At 42.6% G+C, this 18,401-nt stretch overlaps 1 protein-coding gene across 1 annotated transcript in view; it reads right to left on the minus strand.

The window, feature by feature from the left end:
• CUNH11orf70 (chromosome unknown C11orf70 homolog) overlaps nucleotides 1-18,401 on the minus strand; it is a 43,440-nt gene that overhangs the window by 24,369 nt on the left and 670 nt on the right. The window contains exons 2-5 of the mRNA XM_019528536.1: nucleotides 18,279-18,395; nucleotides 12,208-12,280; nucleotides 6,782-6,948; nucleotides 3,631-3,803 (exon numbers count right to left, since the gene is read on the minus strand). Coding sequence (XP_019384081.1) covers nucleotides 3,631-3,803; nucleotides 6,782-6,948; nucleotides 12,208-12,280; nucleotides 18,279-18,395 — 530 coding nt within the window. The remainder of the gene's footprint in view (nucleotides 1-3,630; nucleotides 3,804-6,781; nucleotides 6,949-12,207; nucleotides 12,281-18,278; nucleotides 18,396-18,401) is intronic.

Here is an 18,401-nt window from a genome sequence, read left to right on the forward strand (position 1 = left end):
GTTTTCCTGACCTCTGCATGCTATAATTTTAATATTCAGCATAAAATAATACACCCAAAGGATAAAGTCCATGATAAACAAGGTTTCCCCCTCAACAAGATATTAATTCAAAATGAAAACACTTTATTTACCTGAATCTAAGACAAGGATTTTTCCTCCAATCATCATGGGTAAAAAAAGCCTTATCTTAGACTTGAGTACCAGCTAGGGGCAGGCAGCAACTCAGCTCCAGCTTCAGCCTTGGCCCTGGGACCAAAGCCAGAGCTGAGCCATTGCCTGCCCCAGGTTGAGGTGTTTCCTACAGTGGGAGAACAGGTGCATTGTGGGGGGAGTGTAGAGGAGACCCACACCAGGGGAGTGGTGCACAGGGAGACCTGCAGTTGGGGTGGAGAGTGCAAAAGAGAAACCCCCGCCATCACTTACCTTGGGCTCTGGCTCTAGCCCCAACCCAGCAAGGCCTGGAGCTGCTGCCACTCTTTTTGTCTAGACAGGCCAGTATTGGGGCCACTGCTGCTGTCTACACCAGAGCCAGACTGGCCCCAAATCTAGGTACTGGGGAAGACCACGGAGGAGGTGGCAGGGAGGCAGGCACAGGCATGGAGGGGGCCAGGAGGCAAGTGGCAGGGGAGGAAGGCTCTAGTGGGAGCAAGTAGCAGGGGAGGACAGGCAGCAGGGTGGCAGATACAGGCATGGGGGCAAGGCAGGCAGCAGGGGGACAGGCACAGGCATAGAGGACCAGGCAGGGGGCAAGGGGTGGAGGTCTGCCCCCTTGACCTCCACCACTGCTTTCTCTCCCACAGCTGTGGGAGGGACAAATTCAAGACAACCTTCCAATACTTAGACTTTATACATGGAAAATTAAAACAAATTTATGCATCTTCCATGAACAAAATCTAATTATTGTGGGGGGAGAAATCATCTTAAATTTGAAGGCAAATATGATAGCTTCTAACTGGTATGTTGGATGGCTAGCTTTGATTTTTAAACTTCTGTATAAAACAGACAGAAAATACAAAGTACAGATCCTGCTTTGAATATTGCTATCACTCGCCTATTAAGTATTTAGATTAAAAATATATTACTATACTATTTGCTACTTTAACTATAGCCAGGAAACCAATACTATAATTGATTTTCATAGTCTATATCAGCTGCAAACTCTCTACTATAAAATTGCTCCCCTGTGTACCATTTCTCACGTTTTCTGGAAGGTCGTAACGATACATCACTATATATCTTTACAAACAGGAAAAGCAATATGAAAATTAAAAATCCATTTAATATAATAGCAAAAAGAAAAAGTGGGAGGGCAGTCTCAAGAACAATCAACAAGCTATTTGATTCCTTAAACCAAGCCCTGAATGCTCACCTCAGTCAGTTATGTCAGGTTGACAAGAATCAAGTTTCTAATTCCCAACCTTCCAGCCCCACACACCAGCCCAACCCCACTGATTTCATTGTGCTTAGTTAGAGAAATTATGGGAGACAAATCAAGCCCCAACTATTTTATCCCAGATGGCTTTTAAGGCATCAAATTTTCGAGTTACATAGCCTTCCTCAGGGTTAATTCATAAGACAAAAGAGAACTTGATTTTGCAAGAAGCAGAGCACTTAGGCCTTGATCCAATGAAATTCTTAAGTACAAGTTTAATTGTAAATGGCAGAAGTTGTCCCACTGACTCATTTCATGTAACCTTCATTACTTAACTTCAATAGGATTACTTGTATCTTTAAAATATATATGTACTTAAAAGCTTAACTGAACCAAGGCCAAATGCTCAGCATCTTCAATGCAAAAAATAATAACCACTGATGGTATCATTTTACTAACTTTTGAACTTAGTGTGAATTTGCCAAAACTAGAGGTATATATTATGCACTGTATATTTTTTGAGAGCAAGATGTTGAGTATGGAAAATGAAGTTATTAAGAGCTTACATATTTCCACAAGTGGCTAGTGTATTTTTTCCTCTTACTAGATAAATCTGGACTTGATGATCTGTTCAGGTCCCTTCCGACCCTACCAACTATGAAACTATGAAAAGAGTGTATTGATTTTGCCTGAGACTGTTCTTTTTTTATGGTATTACATTAAACTGACCACATTATCTGGTCCCAGTAGTATTTCCCATTTTCAGTATACAGAACTGATGGAACCAGTAAAGTCTCTAAACTGGGAATTTAGGCAGTAGTTCCCAAACTTCCAGCCCTGCGCACCAGTCCAACCGCACATGGTGGCCCAACCCTGCATGCAGGCCCTTGTTATCTGGCCCACGAGGCTCCCCCTGAGTCCAGAAATTTGGCAGCAGGGGAGCAGCAATTAAAGTTGCCACTGCTCTTCTGTTGCCAAATTTCTGGACCGGCCCATGGGGTGCGTCTACACATGCATATTAATGTGATGCAATAAATTCCAGTGCTGTTTAAATGTGTAACTGGGAGTTCAGCATGTTGAGCTGGCTTGGAGCAGTCCCGGCTGGCAGAGGGTCCAGGGGGTCAGCCTGCCAAAGCAGGGCTGTTCTCCCAGGCTCAAAGTGCTCTGGAGGAGCTGGTTGAGGTACAAGGGTGCTTCAGTGTGGGGCTAGCCAGCAGTCAGCCTCCACACTGAAGCACCCTTGTGCCACAGCCAGCTGGGGTAGTGTCCGCACACATGCTGCTGCAGAGTAAATTAGTTTACTCCAGCCTAATAGGGGTGCATGTTTAGACACGCAATATTTACTACTCAGCTAATAAGTCTTGTGCAGTAAACATCTTGTGTAGACGCGCCTATGGAGAGATCTGTGGACTGGAAGACACAGCTCTGTGGGCCAGAGATTAAGCACTACTGAATTAAGTTAATCATCTATGCCTAAGCTTTATAATATAGCAAAGAAAGATACTATGAGAGCTATCATTATGTTAAAACCATTTGTAAAACAATAGTATTTCACTGTCTCAGGGGTGGGCAAAATACGGCCTGCAGGCTGAATCCAGCCCACCAAGCCATTCTATCTGGCTCACGGGGCCCCTAAAATATTTAGAAAATTAATATTTATCTGCCCCAGCAGCTTGTCAAAGCCGACAAGAGTCAGGGGCCATAGGACCTGGGAGGAGCCTCAGCAGGACTGAACAGTTCAGCCTGCCCACCCCCAGCCATTTCACTTTCTTCCTACCCCGGCCCTGCTCAGATGGCTGCTGGCTCCATCACCAGACCAAGGAGCACAGGCTGTGCCAATGTGTGTGTGTGTGTGTGTGGGCAGGCAGGGATGGTGTGTGTAGGGCAGGCAGGGACAGTACATGTGTGTATAAAAGGAGTACTTCCAGGGGCAAGGGGAGGGACTTTGGGTGGCAAAGGTCAGTGGTTAGGGGGCAGAATTTCCAGTCACAAGATGCTAACAGGGGCAGGGCATCTGTCAAGGGGCAGGGCTACCAATGCAGCCCTCGACAGCTTGCCAAAACTTGGTAAGCAGCCCCTCACCCAAAATAATTGCCCACCCCTGCACTACCGTTATATAAACAATTTTAAATACTTTCATACCATATACTGTAAATGCATTAATAACAAAACATGTAGGTACAATTTTATGAACAGCTGCACACATAAAACTTTGTGCATGTTTGAAAAATCAGTTTCTAAGAATGGGAAACCCTTACCTCACAAGATCTTTATATAATGCCTTTGTAGTTTCTAAGTATGGATCAAGTACATCTTCAAATTGACAGAGTGTTCCTCCAAGGCAAAGATGTTTAAAAAGACAGAAGAGAAACTCCTCACGTTCTGACTGGCTGAATAAATCAAAATGGTCTGAGTCTTCCAGGAGCAAAACCTTGTATGGAAAAAGAAGTAGTATCAATTCCTGATCTGTAATGAAACATTAAACAATGCAACTATTTTGCTGTATGTTTACATATTTCCATTATTATTTTCATATGGAATATGGGAGATATTTTTCAATCAGGTAGAAATCTTCTGTTGTGGGATAAACTCCTTATTTGTTTTGTACCTACAGAATAGATTGCAGGCCCCAGCTTTCAGATTTGTGCCAAAAGAACTGATTTTGTCTGAAAATTTTCTTATTCCCTGCAGCATGGACAATTATTGTGATACTGAATCAATGAAGTGATGTTAATGAACTACGCAGCTGTATTCTTTGGTGACACCAAACAGGAATTTGTTATGTTGGAGAGCTGCCAATCAGTATCCTTTTTGTCTTTATTTAACAATGATAAATGACTGATCCAGTTCCTTTATTGACTGCAATGTAAGATTAGGAATTTAAATAAGAGCATGGCTAGAAGTCTAAGCACATAAATGGAAGCCAGGAACTTCTGGCTTCTAACTCCTTTTGCAATTTTGGATGTGTCACATAACTTCTGACAAGCTACAGTGGGATCTGCCAGTAGGGGTGCCTATGGAATACTAATTTTTCTAATTACTCAGTTGGTCTAATCAGATATCACATCTACCCAAAGAACCTTGTCTGTCTATGTCCTTAGACCAACATGGCCACAACCAACAATGTTATGGAATACCATTCACTAAAAATGGAAGATTATACAGTTACAGGAATCCATCCTGTTGGGAGAGGATGAAACAACATTTTGTGTATTGTCTCTCCCCTTCCAAATTACATAAACACCTTTGACAAGAAATACTTTTCATGGAAAATGTTCTCTACTTACAAGTTAACACCCGACAATTTTAATTGCCAGTTTGCAAGCTAAACCTGGAATCTGATGGCTCTTTCCTCTTCCTGTAACTTCAAGACAGACCAGTTTTGCAGGTCAAACTTTTATCAGTGCCACTTATGCAAACTCATTGTCTTCAACAGATCTGGCAAGTGTAAATGGCTGATTGTTTTTAAGTGCTTATGTTAAAGATGCACTAGGGTAAATAAAATACAGCTCTCTCAAACTTAGCTGTGCGAGCCCAGAACAAGTTATAGTAAAATAAGCCTCATTTACAAGTCATTAACTCAGAAGATACACATACATTAAAAGATCTGTTGATTGTTACGGGGCACTTTTCTGAATAAGAATGCACTTGAATCACACTACTGCAAATAATATGGGGAAAATATTTACCTGAGCTAAAGTTTACCTATGGATGAAGACTACTAAAAGTACTAAGAGTTAAGTACCATTAAGATATAAGAGTGATAATAAGTGAAGGAAGGAATAAGACGATAATCCAAAAAGAAACGCTGTTAGTTTGGATCGTGTGCATTTCAAAGTTAAATCCCTGCACTATACCTGCTTCTGAACTTTTTCCCCAAGCTTTATAGCTTTATATTAGGGGTGTACTGATAGGGGTTTTTTGGGCCGATACCGATGGCTGATTTTTAACAAGCCATATCGGCCAATACCGATCTGATTTCCAATATGCAGCCTGGCAGGTTGAAGAGTAGCGTCTGACTGGTAAGTTTGTTGTGGTGAAAAGGGTGAGGGGGCAAAAATTGAGGCCCCTCCCGTAGGGGGGAGGGGAGCTGGAGCTGCCCAGCCCGGGTGTGGCAGAGTACAGGACAGAGCTGCAAGTGGCTTGTCTAGGAGATGTGGGGGGGCCAGATCTCACTGTTTCATGCACCCCAGCAGGGCATGGAGGTGTGTGGGTGGGCTGCTGCTGTGAACTGGGGCTGGAGCTGCACTGGGCTCTTCCCGGCAGGGGGCTGGGCCAGGCTACACTTGGGGCAGGTGGAAGTGGCACTGAAAGGGAGCTACAGGGGGTAGGAGCTGCAGCCACTCCAGAATTCACCGTAGTCCCCCAACCCTCCTTCTCAGTACTGCTGCCACAACCCACCCTGATTGCAGCCTGGCTCAGCCCTACCCCAGGAAGAGCCCAGCACAGCAGTCCCAGGTCACAGTTGCAGCCTGCCCTGCCCTGTGCACAGATCCAAGGATATATGCTTTCCATGCCCTGCCAGGGGCGCGTGGCAGCAGGAGCTACCCCCCTCCCACACCAGCCGGATGAGCCACGGCTCCATCTTGCATCCCACTTCACTCCAGCTAGGCAGCAGCTGCCCCAGTCCCAGCCCCACTCCCACCCTCACTGCAGGGACCTCAATCTGCTCCCCCCATGACCCTTCCCTCCTCCCACCCCTTCTACCACAACAGATTTACCAGATGGACACTGCTCTCCATGCTGTTGGGCTTGCCTACAGGCTGCATTACGGCTGCATGCATGCACAGGGCATTTATCAAGCACATCAGCCAAAAAAACCCGATGGCTGATACTGTCAATTCTCCTTATATTGGTGCCGATCCAATATGGAATGGTGTATTGGTTCACCTCTACTTTATATCATTTTCCTTTATTTAATCGTTTCCTCTCTTTTATTGAAATTCAAAATACTTTTAAAGATATTTTTCCTGGAATGTCCCAAACATCTGTTCCTAATCAAGGAATCCCAATCAATTATATTTTGGAATGGTTTAATTGTTATGAATGTCCACAATCATGTCAGTAGGACATTCTATTGGCACCTGTAATTCTCCCCATATAGACAGAAAGAAAAAGAGGAGGCACTAGCACCATTTTTTCTTGTGAGGGAATGAGGAACTCCTTTCTCCTCCTTCTTTTGTGAGAAGAAGCTGCTCTCTTTGCCTCTCTGTACAAAAGGAAAAAAATGAGGCAACTGGTAAAGTAGTTGTTGTTATGACACCACACAGGAATTCAAACTACAGACTCTTGATTCTGCCTTTAGAAGCATACAGATACCATTGTAAAAAACAATGGATAATAAGAGTTAGTCGTATCTGAAAAAAGGTATAAAAACTACTCTAAGAATATCTCAAATGCTGTACTGACCTTCCTTAACTCATCTGAGATGAGAATGTCATCATAATATTCATCATAACACTTCACAATATGCCCAGTCTCTCTAACAACTCCTTCAGTGTACAATCGGTCAAAAAATGACATGGAAACTTGTGTACAAGGAACAAATGTAGCTTCGATATTTTTTACGTTGGTACCTGAAAGACAGACGAGATCATTAATAAGAAAAAACCCAAAATGAAAACACAGTAACTTTAAATTATTACTTAAACAGTTCATGAATTTACATTCTCATAGTTGTACACAGAATACAAATAATTAGCCCAAACAATACTGCGCCAAGAAATTTATTATTATTGCAACTACCCTTAACAAAAATAAGAGAGCTATATTTAGAAGAGAAATAGTTGCAAGCATAGCAATAAATCTGGCTATTATTCAGCATTCTTTCAGCCTCATACACTTCTTCCTGAATCAGTAAACCAGCCAGGAGCATTAACAAACAAGATAAGTAACAGATGAGGAAGTATGCAGAACTAAAAGTGTTACAAGAAAAGGAAAGTTATTAGACTTCAGAATATATTGTCTTTATAGAGCCACATCATAATCTCCTGCCACACTTGAGAGTCAATAAGCCATTACATTTCAATAGCAACATTATAAAATCTAAATGTTTCAGAACCAGAAACTAGAAAGGACTCTGTCCTTGTATGCATCTTTGATTGCCCTCTTTTTCAAAGTGTGGCAAAAAAGACTCCAAAAAAGCAGTCAGCATGGTTTTACACAAAAGCATGTCCTTTCACAGTATTTGATGAAGTAAATATGCGTTCACAAAAGCTCATACTCTACATATATATATCTTATTTACTTATCTATAAAGGTGCATATCTCCTCTTCCATTTACAAAAGCAGTATGTCTACACAACTCCAATTTCCATACAGTTTCTATCTTTTCTCTCCACTATAGGAGACTAAACAAGAATACAAGAATTTAGGAAAGTTATGGGCTGTTTAGGAAAACAAGGAACTACACAGTGCTCTGTCAAATTTAGTATTTTACCTAAAAAAACTACACAGTTTTCATCTCCAGTACTTTATTAACATACAAAGTGGGAACAGAGCAGATTTCAGACACTGAACCATTCCTAAAACGAGTAGCATAAATAGTAACACCTCTAACAGAACCCAGTTTAATCTGACATTCCAGTCTGATGCTGACGCCAGCAAAGCACAGCCCATTTAGAAAGCCTAACTCAAAAGGTCTTTTTTCCCTTGGATATTTTCCCATGAATCATACAGAATAATGATCAAATGGGCATTTATTTCCAAAAACAACCACATTTACTTAAAAAAAAATCAATTTCACCTAGATAATCAGGCTTAGAGAAAAAAAAGTTCAAGAGGTCTTTTATGCTGTTATGAAAAGACATCCTACTATTTAGGCAGAAACTCCGTCTGAGATTTTAAAAGCACCTTATTCAGAAGTAAGATACCAGGAAGAACAACTGAAAACCCCTGAAAATTACTTTTGTAACTACACTCCTGCTGATTGATATAGCCATTAAAAAAGTGTTCTCTCATAAAACCCACACATTCTGTACATGGATCAAGGAGTGACTCTCTCAAAAAAGAATCAAATTCTAATCAATTGACTGCAAATTCACAGGAAATGGGCAATATATTTTTAAAAGAGTCTTTCCATTGATTTTAATGGTAGTTGAGCCAAGCCTTAATTTAGAAGTTGTGAGAAAAAGACCAAAGGACCCAATTTGATCCTGTGCAGGCAGAATTAGATGCTGAATAACTTCACACATAAACATTTACATTTTAGCTGATTTTTAAAATGAAATCTTCATATTTTCCCAAGCAGGAAGCAACTGTGACCACCTGAAACCTGAGATCCTGCTTCAGCCTTTCATAGTTGGTAGGGTTGGAAGGGACCTAAGCAGATCATCAAGTCCGACCCCCTGCCATGGGCAGGAATTGTTTCAAGGTAATTTCCATCATCACAGATCCTCATAGGAGGTGAGAGGCTCCATATCAGCTATGAACTGACTGCCCAAAGGAGTTTTCCATCTACTGACTCCTCTGTGAAATCCTGTGAAATATGAACTTTAATTCCTATCCAGGAGAACTTTTACAATCTTTTTTCCAATGCCTGATGAAGGGTGTTTGTGCCCAAAAGCTTGCAATTAAAGATTTTTTTTTTCAAAAATCTTGTTGGTCTAATAAAAGATATCATCTCTACTACCAAGTCCTGATTGCTTTTTCTTCTAGACCAATATGGCTACAACCTGGATACCCTTCAAACATAAACAGCACCCTGCATTTAAAAAAAATAAGCTGGACTTTACATGGCTGTCATCAAAACTTGACAAGTCAGCTTGTATGTGGCCACTAGGAACCTTTGCCAGGCAAGTGCTATAAGCTTCTGTAGAATCTAAGCTTTTATTTATTAAAAAGACATTTCTAGTGCTTTGAAGATAGCTTTGTAAGTGTGAACTGAGTCTAAACAGATGCACTGCTCCCTTCCTAAGTTTGCTGACAGGCAGGTGCAGTGCTACTGCTACAGTAAAGTGAAAACCATTGGTTTGTTTTCACTGCAGCTACTCAAAGCACTACAAGCAGCAATCAAATTGACAAGAATCAGACCAGTTCGACTTTTCTGATATTTGGGAAAGCTAAGAGCAGTAGGCTAGTAATAAGGCAGAGGACATTGAAAGCATGACAGGAGTAGAGTACCATACCCCAATCTCTCATTTCTCTGGCTGTTTCCCCTCCGCCAGCTAATGAGAAATGAAGCGGAGCTTGGAGACACTGGTAGCAGCACCAGGACAGCAATGGGGTGAACAGCACTCAGACTGGCAGCCCAGGGGCCACAGATTTCCTCTCATTTGGACAACCCTGACCTAGACAGAAGGACATAGGGAGGACATTTTAGGTGTCCAATAAGTAAATGCATTTACTGGACAACTAAAATGTCAGCTGTACACTGAAAGAAACCCTTAAGCACAGTTCTGTGATAGTATTGAGTAGGAAGTCCAAACCACCGTGGCATAACTTCACACCTCAGTACTGTCTCACTTCCCCCAGCCCCCCAATTTTTACATAATCTCTGTCCCATACATCTAGGATAAAAAATGGTAAAAACTTCAAAGAATTGAGGCAATAAGTTAGTAAAGAAATACAAATGAGTTTTTTGGGTAAGGATAAGGAGAGCAGGCAAAGACAAAAGGAAAGACATTGAAGACAGGAGAAAGAGAAGATACCTTATAATCACCGGGGCGGGGGGGGCGGGGCGAGGATGGGATGGAAAAGATACATTACAATCATAGGGAAAGTGTGAGTCTAGAAAACAAGGAATTACAAATGCAAAATATATAAATAAAAGGCTGATAAAGTGTTAAAATATAAATTTGGGTGGGTATTGGTTTGTAAGTATGGATGCACCACATATTTTTCTGCCCAGACTCAAAGTGTGTGTCCCCACGAGCAGGAACATACGTTTCCTTGGGGACAAACAGCAGCAGCACAATCTGCGACTCTGCCACTTGTCCTGGGGGAACACCCGTGGATGCGCACTCTGGCGCACGGCATGTTGCCCAGGTGGGGAAGGGGAGGCTGTGGCCAACACTGAGCTGGCCCCAGCAGCGTTACCTGGGGTCCTGGGGGCCTCCAGGGGCTGAAGCCACAGTGATCCTACAGTGGAGATCCTGGCTGGCAGTCAGAGAATGGCTCTAGCTGGCCAGGTTTTGGTTTTGCAAGGTGTGCGCTGCCGCCATTTGTGCTGCCCTATTTTTTTCAGGTACGGATTTTTTTGACACTGGGATTTCCTAGTGTCTGACTCCCCCTTCTCCCCCACCACTGCAAATTAACAGCACAGGGAACACTTGCATGTGCGGCACGTGCAGTGTGCAGCCCCGCAGATGGGTCTGCGGTGTTGCATACCACCTGTGCACGCTTGTCTGGATGTGTCCTAAGCTCCTGGGTAAATTTTTCATGTTCTAGCTGAACTCCTTAGATACTGACTGCCTCATGCATCCTAAGGAGACTTTAAAAAAAAAGGAAACAAACACAGCATTTGAATCTAGATTAACAACTTAGATGAAGTAGTAACCAGTCACTCATTTCCTCCAGATCTGTAGTTAACTTTTTTAGCTAGAATCTTCCAAAGAACTCATGGAAGAGGATGGGAACTTTAATTATAAAGTGTGCCTCTGCATTCATAAATGTACAGGGAATCTTAAACTGGGAATCTGAATGCTTGGGGGACATTGCTAGAATACTGGAAGACCACTTTTTGCTTCCTGGCTTTTAAACCAGAAGCAACATTTCTTACAGAAGTATGCAGAAAAAATATGATGACCATTTAGGATCTGAGAGAGAGAAAGAGAAAAAGAGAGAGAGAGAGAGAGAGAGAGAGATAACACATATAGTATTTGAAATAAAATCTATTACTCTTGTGCCCAGTGGGAAGACATTCAAGGATCATCAGAAGATAAAATCCTGTGAATATTTGACAGGTGTCTCTTTACCCTGAGCACAGGGCAATCTGCTGACCTTCCCAAAGGATGGCCTGAAAAGTCACAGGCAAGACAAAACCTATGAAGGCTCTTGTGCAAAGCAGTAGAAGGCCAGATGTAGATCTACTCATGATGCGGGGTACTGTCTTTCGTTAAGCTTGCTAAAGTCTGGCTGGGAAAAGGGTACCTGTAATGGGCCTCAAAATAGAGAAATTCTTGGCGTCTTCTCTGTGTTTTCTGTTTATCTAAAGGCCAAATGCAGAACCCCAAGATGAAACATTGCTGCCTAAAACAAGACAGAGTACTTGGCATTCCCCAAGCTCATGCCACAAGGAGCTGGGACTAGGATGGAGGGGGCAGTAGAAGCACCTCCCCACCCTTGTGCACACATGCACAAAATGCACATTAAGTAATTGAAGGCTGTGCTTGTGTAGGGATATTCTTCCTTTCTCCCAGCTATCTTTGACATAGGACAGTTATGGTTGTATCTGTATGCAAAACACTCCTGGGCATTATCCTGTTGCAAAGTAGATTCTTGGTTGTCACACAGGTGACTGGGTTACCTTGTGTCCACACAACCCAGAGCACAACCTAAGTGTCCAATCTTTACAAAAACACAGTTGTTCTTACCAGAGAGGAACAAAGTCTGCAGCACCACTGAACATATTAGCTAGCCTTATCTACTTTTGTAGACCATCTGGAAAAAATACCATTAAATTGTTGCTGCTATAAAACAATGATTTAGTAACATAAACTAATGTTCTTTACCTATTGTTAAAAGGCATTGTATTAAAGGAATTTTCTGGTGTACATTTATTATTTCATCCAGGTAACGGTACAGATAGAAGTCATCAGTGTTACATACCTTTAAAATGAGAAAAGTTACCACATAGGAAGAAGAAAAAAAGAAAAGAAAAAATATTCTAAATTTACCTAATGTAGTCCACTCTCCAGAACCTGAAAGCAACTTCAAATTGGAGTTCACATTTGGATCATTAAAAAAGTCCTATAAATTTTAAATCAAGAATGAGAGTTAGTTAAAGGATATACCTCTTAGGAACCCAATTAAAAACTGGATTCAGTCTGACTTCAAATTTTACATATCCAGAATTATGCCATCAAGTATATGTCTATGAATTTTTGGGCAAAGCAATTTCTTTTACATACTCATGATTTCTGTGTACCCAAATGCATTTATGCATGCAATCTGACAAAAGTATGTCCAAAAATATTCATACTAAAGATGGACAGTGTGGCCCTATATATTTTAAATAAGCGACATCATGTAATATAGCGTCATTTTCTTCTGCAGCAAGTCATACATAATTTTCATATTCTCTTTAGACCAGTGGTTCTCAACCTTTTTTGTACCAGGACCCCATCTGTAAGCACCCATGACCAGTCCTAACCCAGTGCTCCTCATTCCCAACCCACTCCCCACACCCAAGCCTTAGCCCCCTATGTGTGGGGCAATGGGTGTGTAGGGTTAAAATAATAGGCTTAGATAATCTGCAAGACACTTAAACAGCCATTACTGAGAAAATCTAAGACCTGCAATATTAATTTTCAATAAACCTTGACATACCAGGAAGCTGAAGAAGACTTAAGGATACTAGCATTGTGCCACCATTCCAAAAAAGGGAAATGTAATGACCCAGATTAGGGCTGTCCAGCTGACAGCCTATGAGGGGCTGATGCTACACCTGGGGTCTCTAAGCTCCCTCTCCCTCCCATCCCAGGAGACAGGGTGTCACAACCCATGGTGCAGGGTTGTGAATGCAGCAAGTGAAATGAGGTGGGGGCCACTCACACAATTTGTGTGTGTGTGTGTGTGTGTGTGTGTGTGTGTGTGTGTGTGTGTGTGTGTGTGCATGCACGTGCACCTGCACACACACACATGCACACGCAAAGCGGGGGCTGCCCATATGCACAGTATGGTGAGGGGTGGTGATGGCCTAGGACCCCAGGGCTCAAACTAGTATGGTCTCTGGAGTATGCAGCGCCCACTGGTGTAGGCCCCTGTCCACTTAGAAGTTAGACAGCCCTTTCCTAGATAATTATTAGTTAGCCTAGTCATTAAGTTAGTAAGACCAAGATCAATACCAAGCAAAAAATGGAAAAGCTGATATGGTATTCAGCTGATATGGTATTCTGAAGTGAACTGTACTAGAGAGTCACTACAGACAGGCTTGTTGTAGATTACAATAAAATCAGGGATATTGTAAATGAGGAGGAGGGCAGGGCAGCCATACAGAGCTAACTAATCACCCTGTAAACTGGATCCATTAAAAAAAATGCATTCAGTAAATCAGTGTGAAGTCAGACTTCTGGATACAAGAAACAAAGGCCACATTTACCAGATGGGGTAACTGTATCTGGAAAGCACTGATTCTGAAAAGGACTTGGGGTCATAATGGATAACCAACTGAGTGAGTTCCCTGTGAGATGCTGTAGTAAAAAAAGGGCTCATGCAATCCTTGGGTGTATTTGCAGAGACATAGTTAACGTGCTAGTTTGAAGTCAAGTATTTGCAGAACAGCAAACAATAACTGAGACGCAAGAATTTTTGTAGGTGATTTTTTTTATTGGACCAACTGTATAGCTGGGATGGTCATAGGTAGGGCTTGGTTTTAATCACGGGCCCAGCTCACAGCACAGCACCTCTTTTAATCTTGAGGTTCCCCTTTTACGACCCTCCTGCTGCTGACTGGTGGAAAGGCCCCACTGGTCTCCCCGCTTGCTCCTGATGGCTGGGAGGCGAAAAACACAGTTTTAAGTATTCCGCAGTTTTTGCTTCCTGTCCAGTCAGCAGCAAGAACCAAAACCGCAGCATATTTAAAACTGCTGTTTCTTCTCCTGGTCATTAGGAGCAAGTGGCTGGGCTGACAGAACCCTTCCACTAATCAACAGTGTGGGGAGAGGGACAGCACGTAGGGGGACCTCCAAGATAAAAGGAGCCACTGTACCACCAGCTGAATATGCCATTTAAACAAGGCCCTAGTCACAGGCAAACTTTCAGGTATCACTGTATGCTTCCTCAGGTCTCTGAAAATAAAAATCCTTGTCCCTTGCATTTTTCCCAGATCATCATGGCTACAATATCACTCCCACAATATCAAGAAAGTAACTGGGAAGTTACATATCTGCATGCAACACAGGTAAAACCCATAGTGGACTATGATGCATAATTCCAGTACCCACATTTTAAGAAAAGGGAGTTGACAACTTAGAGGGGGTGCAGGAGAGAGCCATAAGAGTTATTTGAAAGCTGGAGAAAAATTCATTACAATGAGGACTTAAAGAGCTCAGTCTGGTTAGTTTATCAAAAAGCAGCATGACAGTTAACTTGATTAGATTGTTCCAAGTATATATTTAAAAATATTGGAAACTAAAAGACCCTTTCATCTAAAATAGAAAGGCAAAGCAAGACCCAGCTAGCTGATGCCAGACACATCTAAACTAGAAATAATGCATTAACACCCCCTCCCCCTCACCCCCCCAAAAAACCAAAAAAATCTTCAGGGGAAAAAAATCTTACTCATAGGAACAAACTACCAAAGAAAATGGTAGATTTATAAATTTCAAATAAAAAATGGGCTGACTTGCTGAAAATATACTTTAGCTAAAACTTCAGCACAGTCAAGCATACAGCTTACTGGGCTCAATACTGGATGAAATTGAAAGGCTTCTGATATGCACTAGATCAGGCTAAATGCTCTAAATAGTTCTATCGAGTCTTAAACTCATCAAATGTATGAACGAGTTTGATTTTATTAATGTTTTTGTTTAGATTTTAAAACCTAAAAAATATTTTATGGAGGTAAAAGATGCATTGTGTAAGTCTTCAAACATTCAAGATACAGAATAATCTTAGCAGGAGATAAAATGTACATTTCTGAGTGTATGTGAATCCCTTTAAAACCTCAAACAGCTGTGTCTTCATCTCCAGTAAAAGCAAGCTGGAACTACAAATGGTCGATTCAACAAATAGGAGACAACCAACTTGGTTTTAAATCCTGGAGGTGAATACTCGTGAAAATAAAATCATTTCACTGAGGTGCACAGAACTTTCATATCCACCTACTTATTTAAAGAGCTCTGTTTACAGGCTTAAGATAGTTTCTCTGTTGAGCAGCTACAATTCCAGATGAAGTCAACACAAACTAGAGATCCCTGGTACCTCTGAAAATCAGGTCCTACATTTTCCAGAGAGTGAATGCAGGAGCACATAGTGTGGGGTGGGGATGGATCCAAGGAGGTTCAGTGGTGTAGTTGCACCCCCACTTTGATTCCTGCTTTACCCAAACTTTAAAACCAACTGCCTGGGAGGGGCAATGGCATTTCTGTTCGAACAGTGCTGAGGGAATTCATAGAGTCATAGAAAACTAGGGTTGGCAGGGACCTCAGGAGGTCATCTAATCCAGTGGCTCTCAACCTTTTTTGTATCAGGACCCTTTTGTAAACACCAATGGCCAGTCCCAAACCAATGCCCCTCACTCCCAACCCGCTGTCCTCCACCCCCCAGCTCTCTTCCCCCAGTGTGTGAGGCAGAGGGGGTCCAAGCAGCCCCTTGTAGGCTGGAACTTTGCCAGCCTGCAAGAGAAAAGCCCCAGTTTCCTATGTTTTTCTCATTTAAAGGACACCCCATTTCTAAAGTGTGTTGATCCATTTTTTAAATTTGTTCATGATCTTTTCATATATTGTTGCAGCCCACTTTTAGGTGACAACCCATGGGTTGAAAAACACTGATCTAGCCCAACCCCCTGCTCAAAGCAGAACCACCCCCAACTATATCATCCCAGCTCATCTCATTCATCACTTATTATAATCTACCCAATCCCTGCTAATCTCTCTTCACCCCACAGGTATTAACAACCCTCTCTCCTTTTTAATGGTCTTGATGTCCAATCAATGAAGCTACCCTTTCTTCTACACTTTGGCTATCTTTTAGCCATTCCTTGTAATGTCTGTCTTCTATTTCACAGCCCTGCAGCCTGTTTTTAGCTCTACGTAAAAATCTTAATTCACGTGTGGAAATGACTGACAGTGAATGACTGTTTGATGCACTGCCAAGATGCTCAAGAAGGCTAGATTTTGTTTTACAAATCTGAATTAGAGACGAACGTTTAACTACAATGACTACAGAACTAATAAAACAATTGCTGACAATTTTTTGCCTAATTTGTTGTATTTTTAATTGATATTTTATCTAGCAAATTGAAGTGCATTCCAATAAAGCTGTATTTGTTTTCTCTTTTCTCTTAAACTGAATAATACAGCACTAGGCCCCCTACCATATTAGTAAAGCTTCAACTTTCTCTTTAACTGGAGAAAAATGTGCTGTGTTTATATATAAGGCGCCATACCACCTGTACTGACATTGTCAACATCCTAGATCTGCCATTGGTGTGGGGGGGACAGCTGCTGTAAATGAATACACAGTTACATTAATTACATGTGCAGGTGAATTTCTACAGAAGTGCAGTGCTTCTCAACTTTTAACTGTGATGGTCCCGAAATCATTTGAGAGGCAAGGATTTCTTAAGGTGTTATCTTTTACAGGCCCAACTGTGTAGTTGGGACACAGTTAGACAAACTCCTTCAGCCCCTTCCCTATGCTGTGCTTAACTTTCTGTGCCTGGATTCCTGTAATCAGAGACCTGAGGAAGAGCCTCTTACTTTCAAAAGCTTGTTTAACTTTATCTCAACCGCATAGTTGGTTCAATAAAAGATATCACCCTAATTGGACCAACTATGTGGTTGGGATAAAGTTAGACAAGCTTTCAAATGCAAGACATTTCCTCACGTCTCTGATTATAGGAAGCCAGGCACAGCAAGTTAAGCACAGCATGGGTCAGAGTTTAGGAACCGCCAACCTAGGGGAATCTGGTGTTGGCAAGCATGCGGGGTCTTCTTGTTACTGGTCCAAACCACTGCATCTTTCTTCTTATGATTTCAAGTAAGGGTTCACAGGGGGGAGGAAGGGGCTGGTTTAACTTTATGTCAACTATGTAGTTGGTCAGTAAACATTGGTAATGAGAAACTAGAAAAAATAAAACACCTTAAATACTTTGGAGCAACCATCACAGAACATGCAACATCAGAAAAAGAAGTAAAAACAAAAATAGCTATTACTATTGGACAACTACCAAAACTGAAGAAAATCTAGGCTAGCAGCAACGTCACAATGAAAACAAAACTCCACCTACTACCTGCTGTTGTCTTTTCAGTAACTCTCTGTGACTGATTGTACAAGGATTGCAAAAGACTGGGAAGAAAGGAGGAAAGTTATTGCTACATCCCCAGCCTCTGGATTGACTGGCTAACAGTTGGTCCAATGAAAGACAGCAGCACCCTAAGAAACCCCTGCCTCCCGCATCATTTCAGGACCATCATGGCTACATCGCTCTTAGTCTCTCGGGCCCACACTGCAGGAAGGGTGTCCGGCATCCCAAAGCTTGTCCCACTTCATCCCACCTGCGCAGCTGATCCAGTATAAGAGATCCCCTAGGCCAGCGGTTCCCAAACTGACCGATTGCGCACCACCAAATTAAAACAACACAAGTACCACCATCCAGGGCGCTCCAAGGGTAACTGGTGCCTCCACCACTTTCAGTATAGAGGAAAATAAGTTTAGAGTGAACTTTTAGGGCTCGGTGAGGAGAGCGGCCCCTGTGGGGTGGGTGTGCTGGGCAGGAGTGAGGGGCACCACCAGCCTGGGGGCAGGGGCTGCCAGTCAGGACTAAGAGGCACTTGAGGGGCTGCCATTTAAACCGATGTTCCTGTTATTTTGTTCTGCTTATTATTCTGACCGCCTAGTTCACCAAATGGTTGTCCCGGCCCCTTTTGGTCGTGTGGATGTGCACCCCAGGCAGCTTGTCCCCGTACTCTGGCGGCACCTAGGAAAACCCAGCCCCCTCGGGGCACGCAATCCCACTCGTGTTTTTGCCTCGAGAAGAACCACAGAGCCGAAAGGCCCCGGCCCCCTCCCTCCCCCCTGGTACCAGGACGAAGTGCTCCTGCCGGGGGAGCTCGAAGCGCTGGTCGAAGCCGAAGGCCTGCGCCGCCAGCCCGGCCTGCAGCGACCTGCAAGGGAGGAGGGGGAGGCGGCCCGTCAGCCCGAGGCC

The sequence above is a fragment of the Crocodylus porosus genome, unplaced genomic scaffold (genome assembly GCF_001723895.1).
Source record: "Crocodylus porosus isolate Cpor-Errol unplaced genomic scaffold, CroPor_comp1, whole genome shotgun sequence".
NCBI classification, from domain to species: domain Eukaryota; kingdom Metazoa; phylum Chordata; order Crocodylia; family Crocodylidae; genus Crocodylus; species Crocodylus porosus.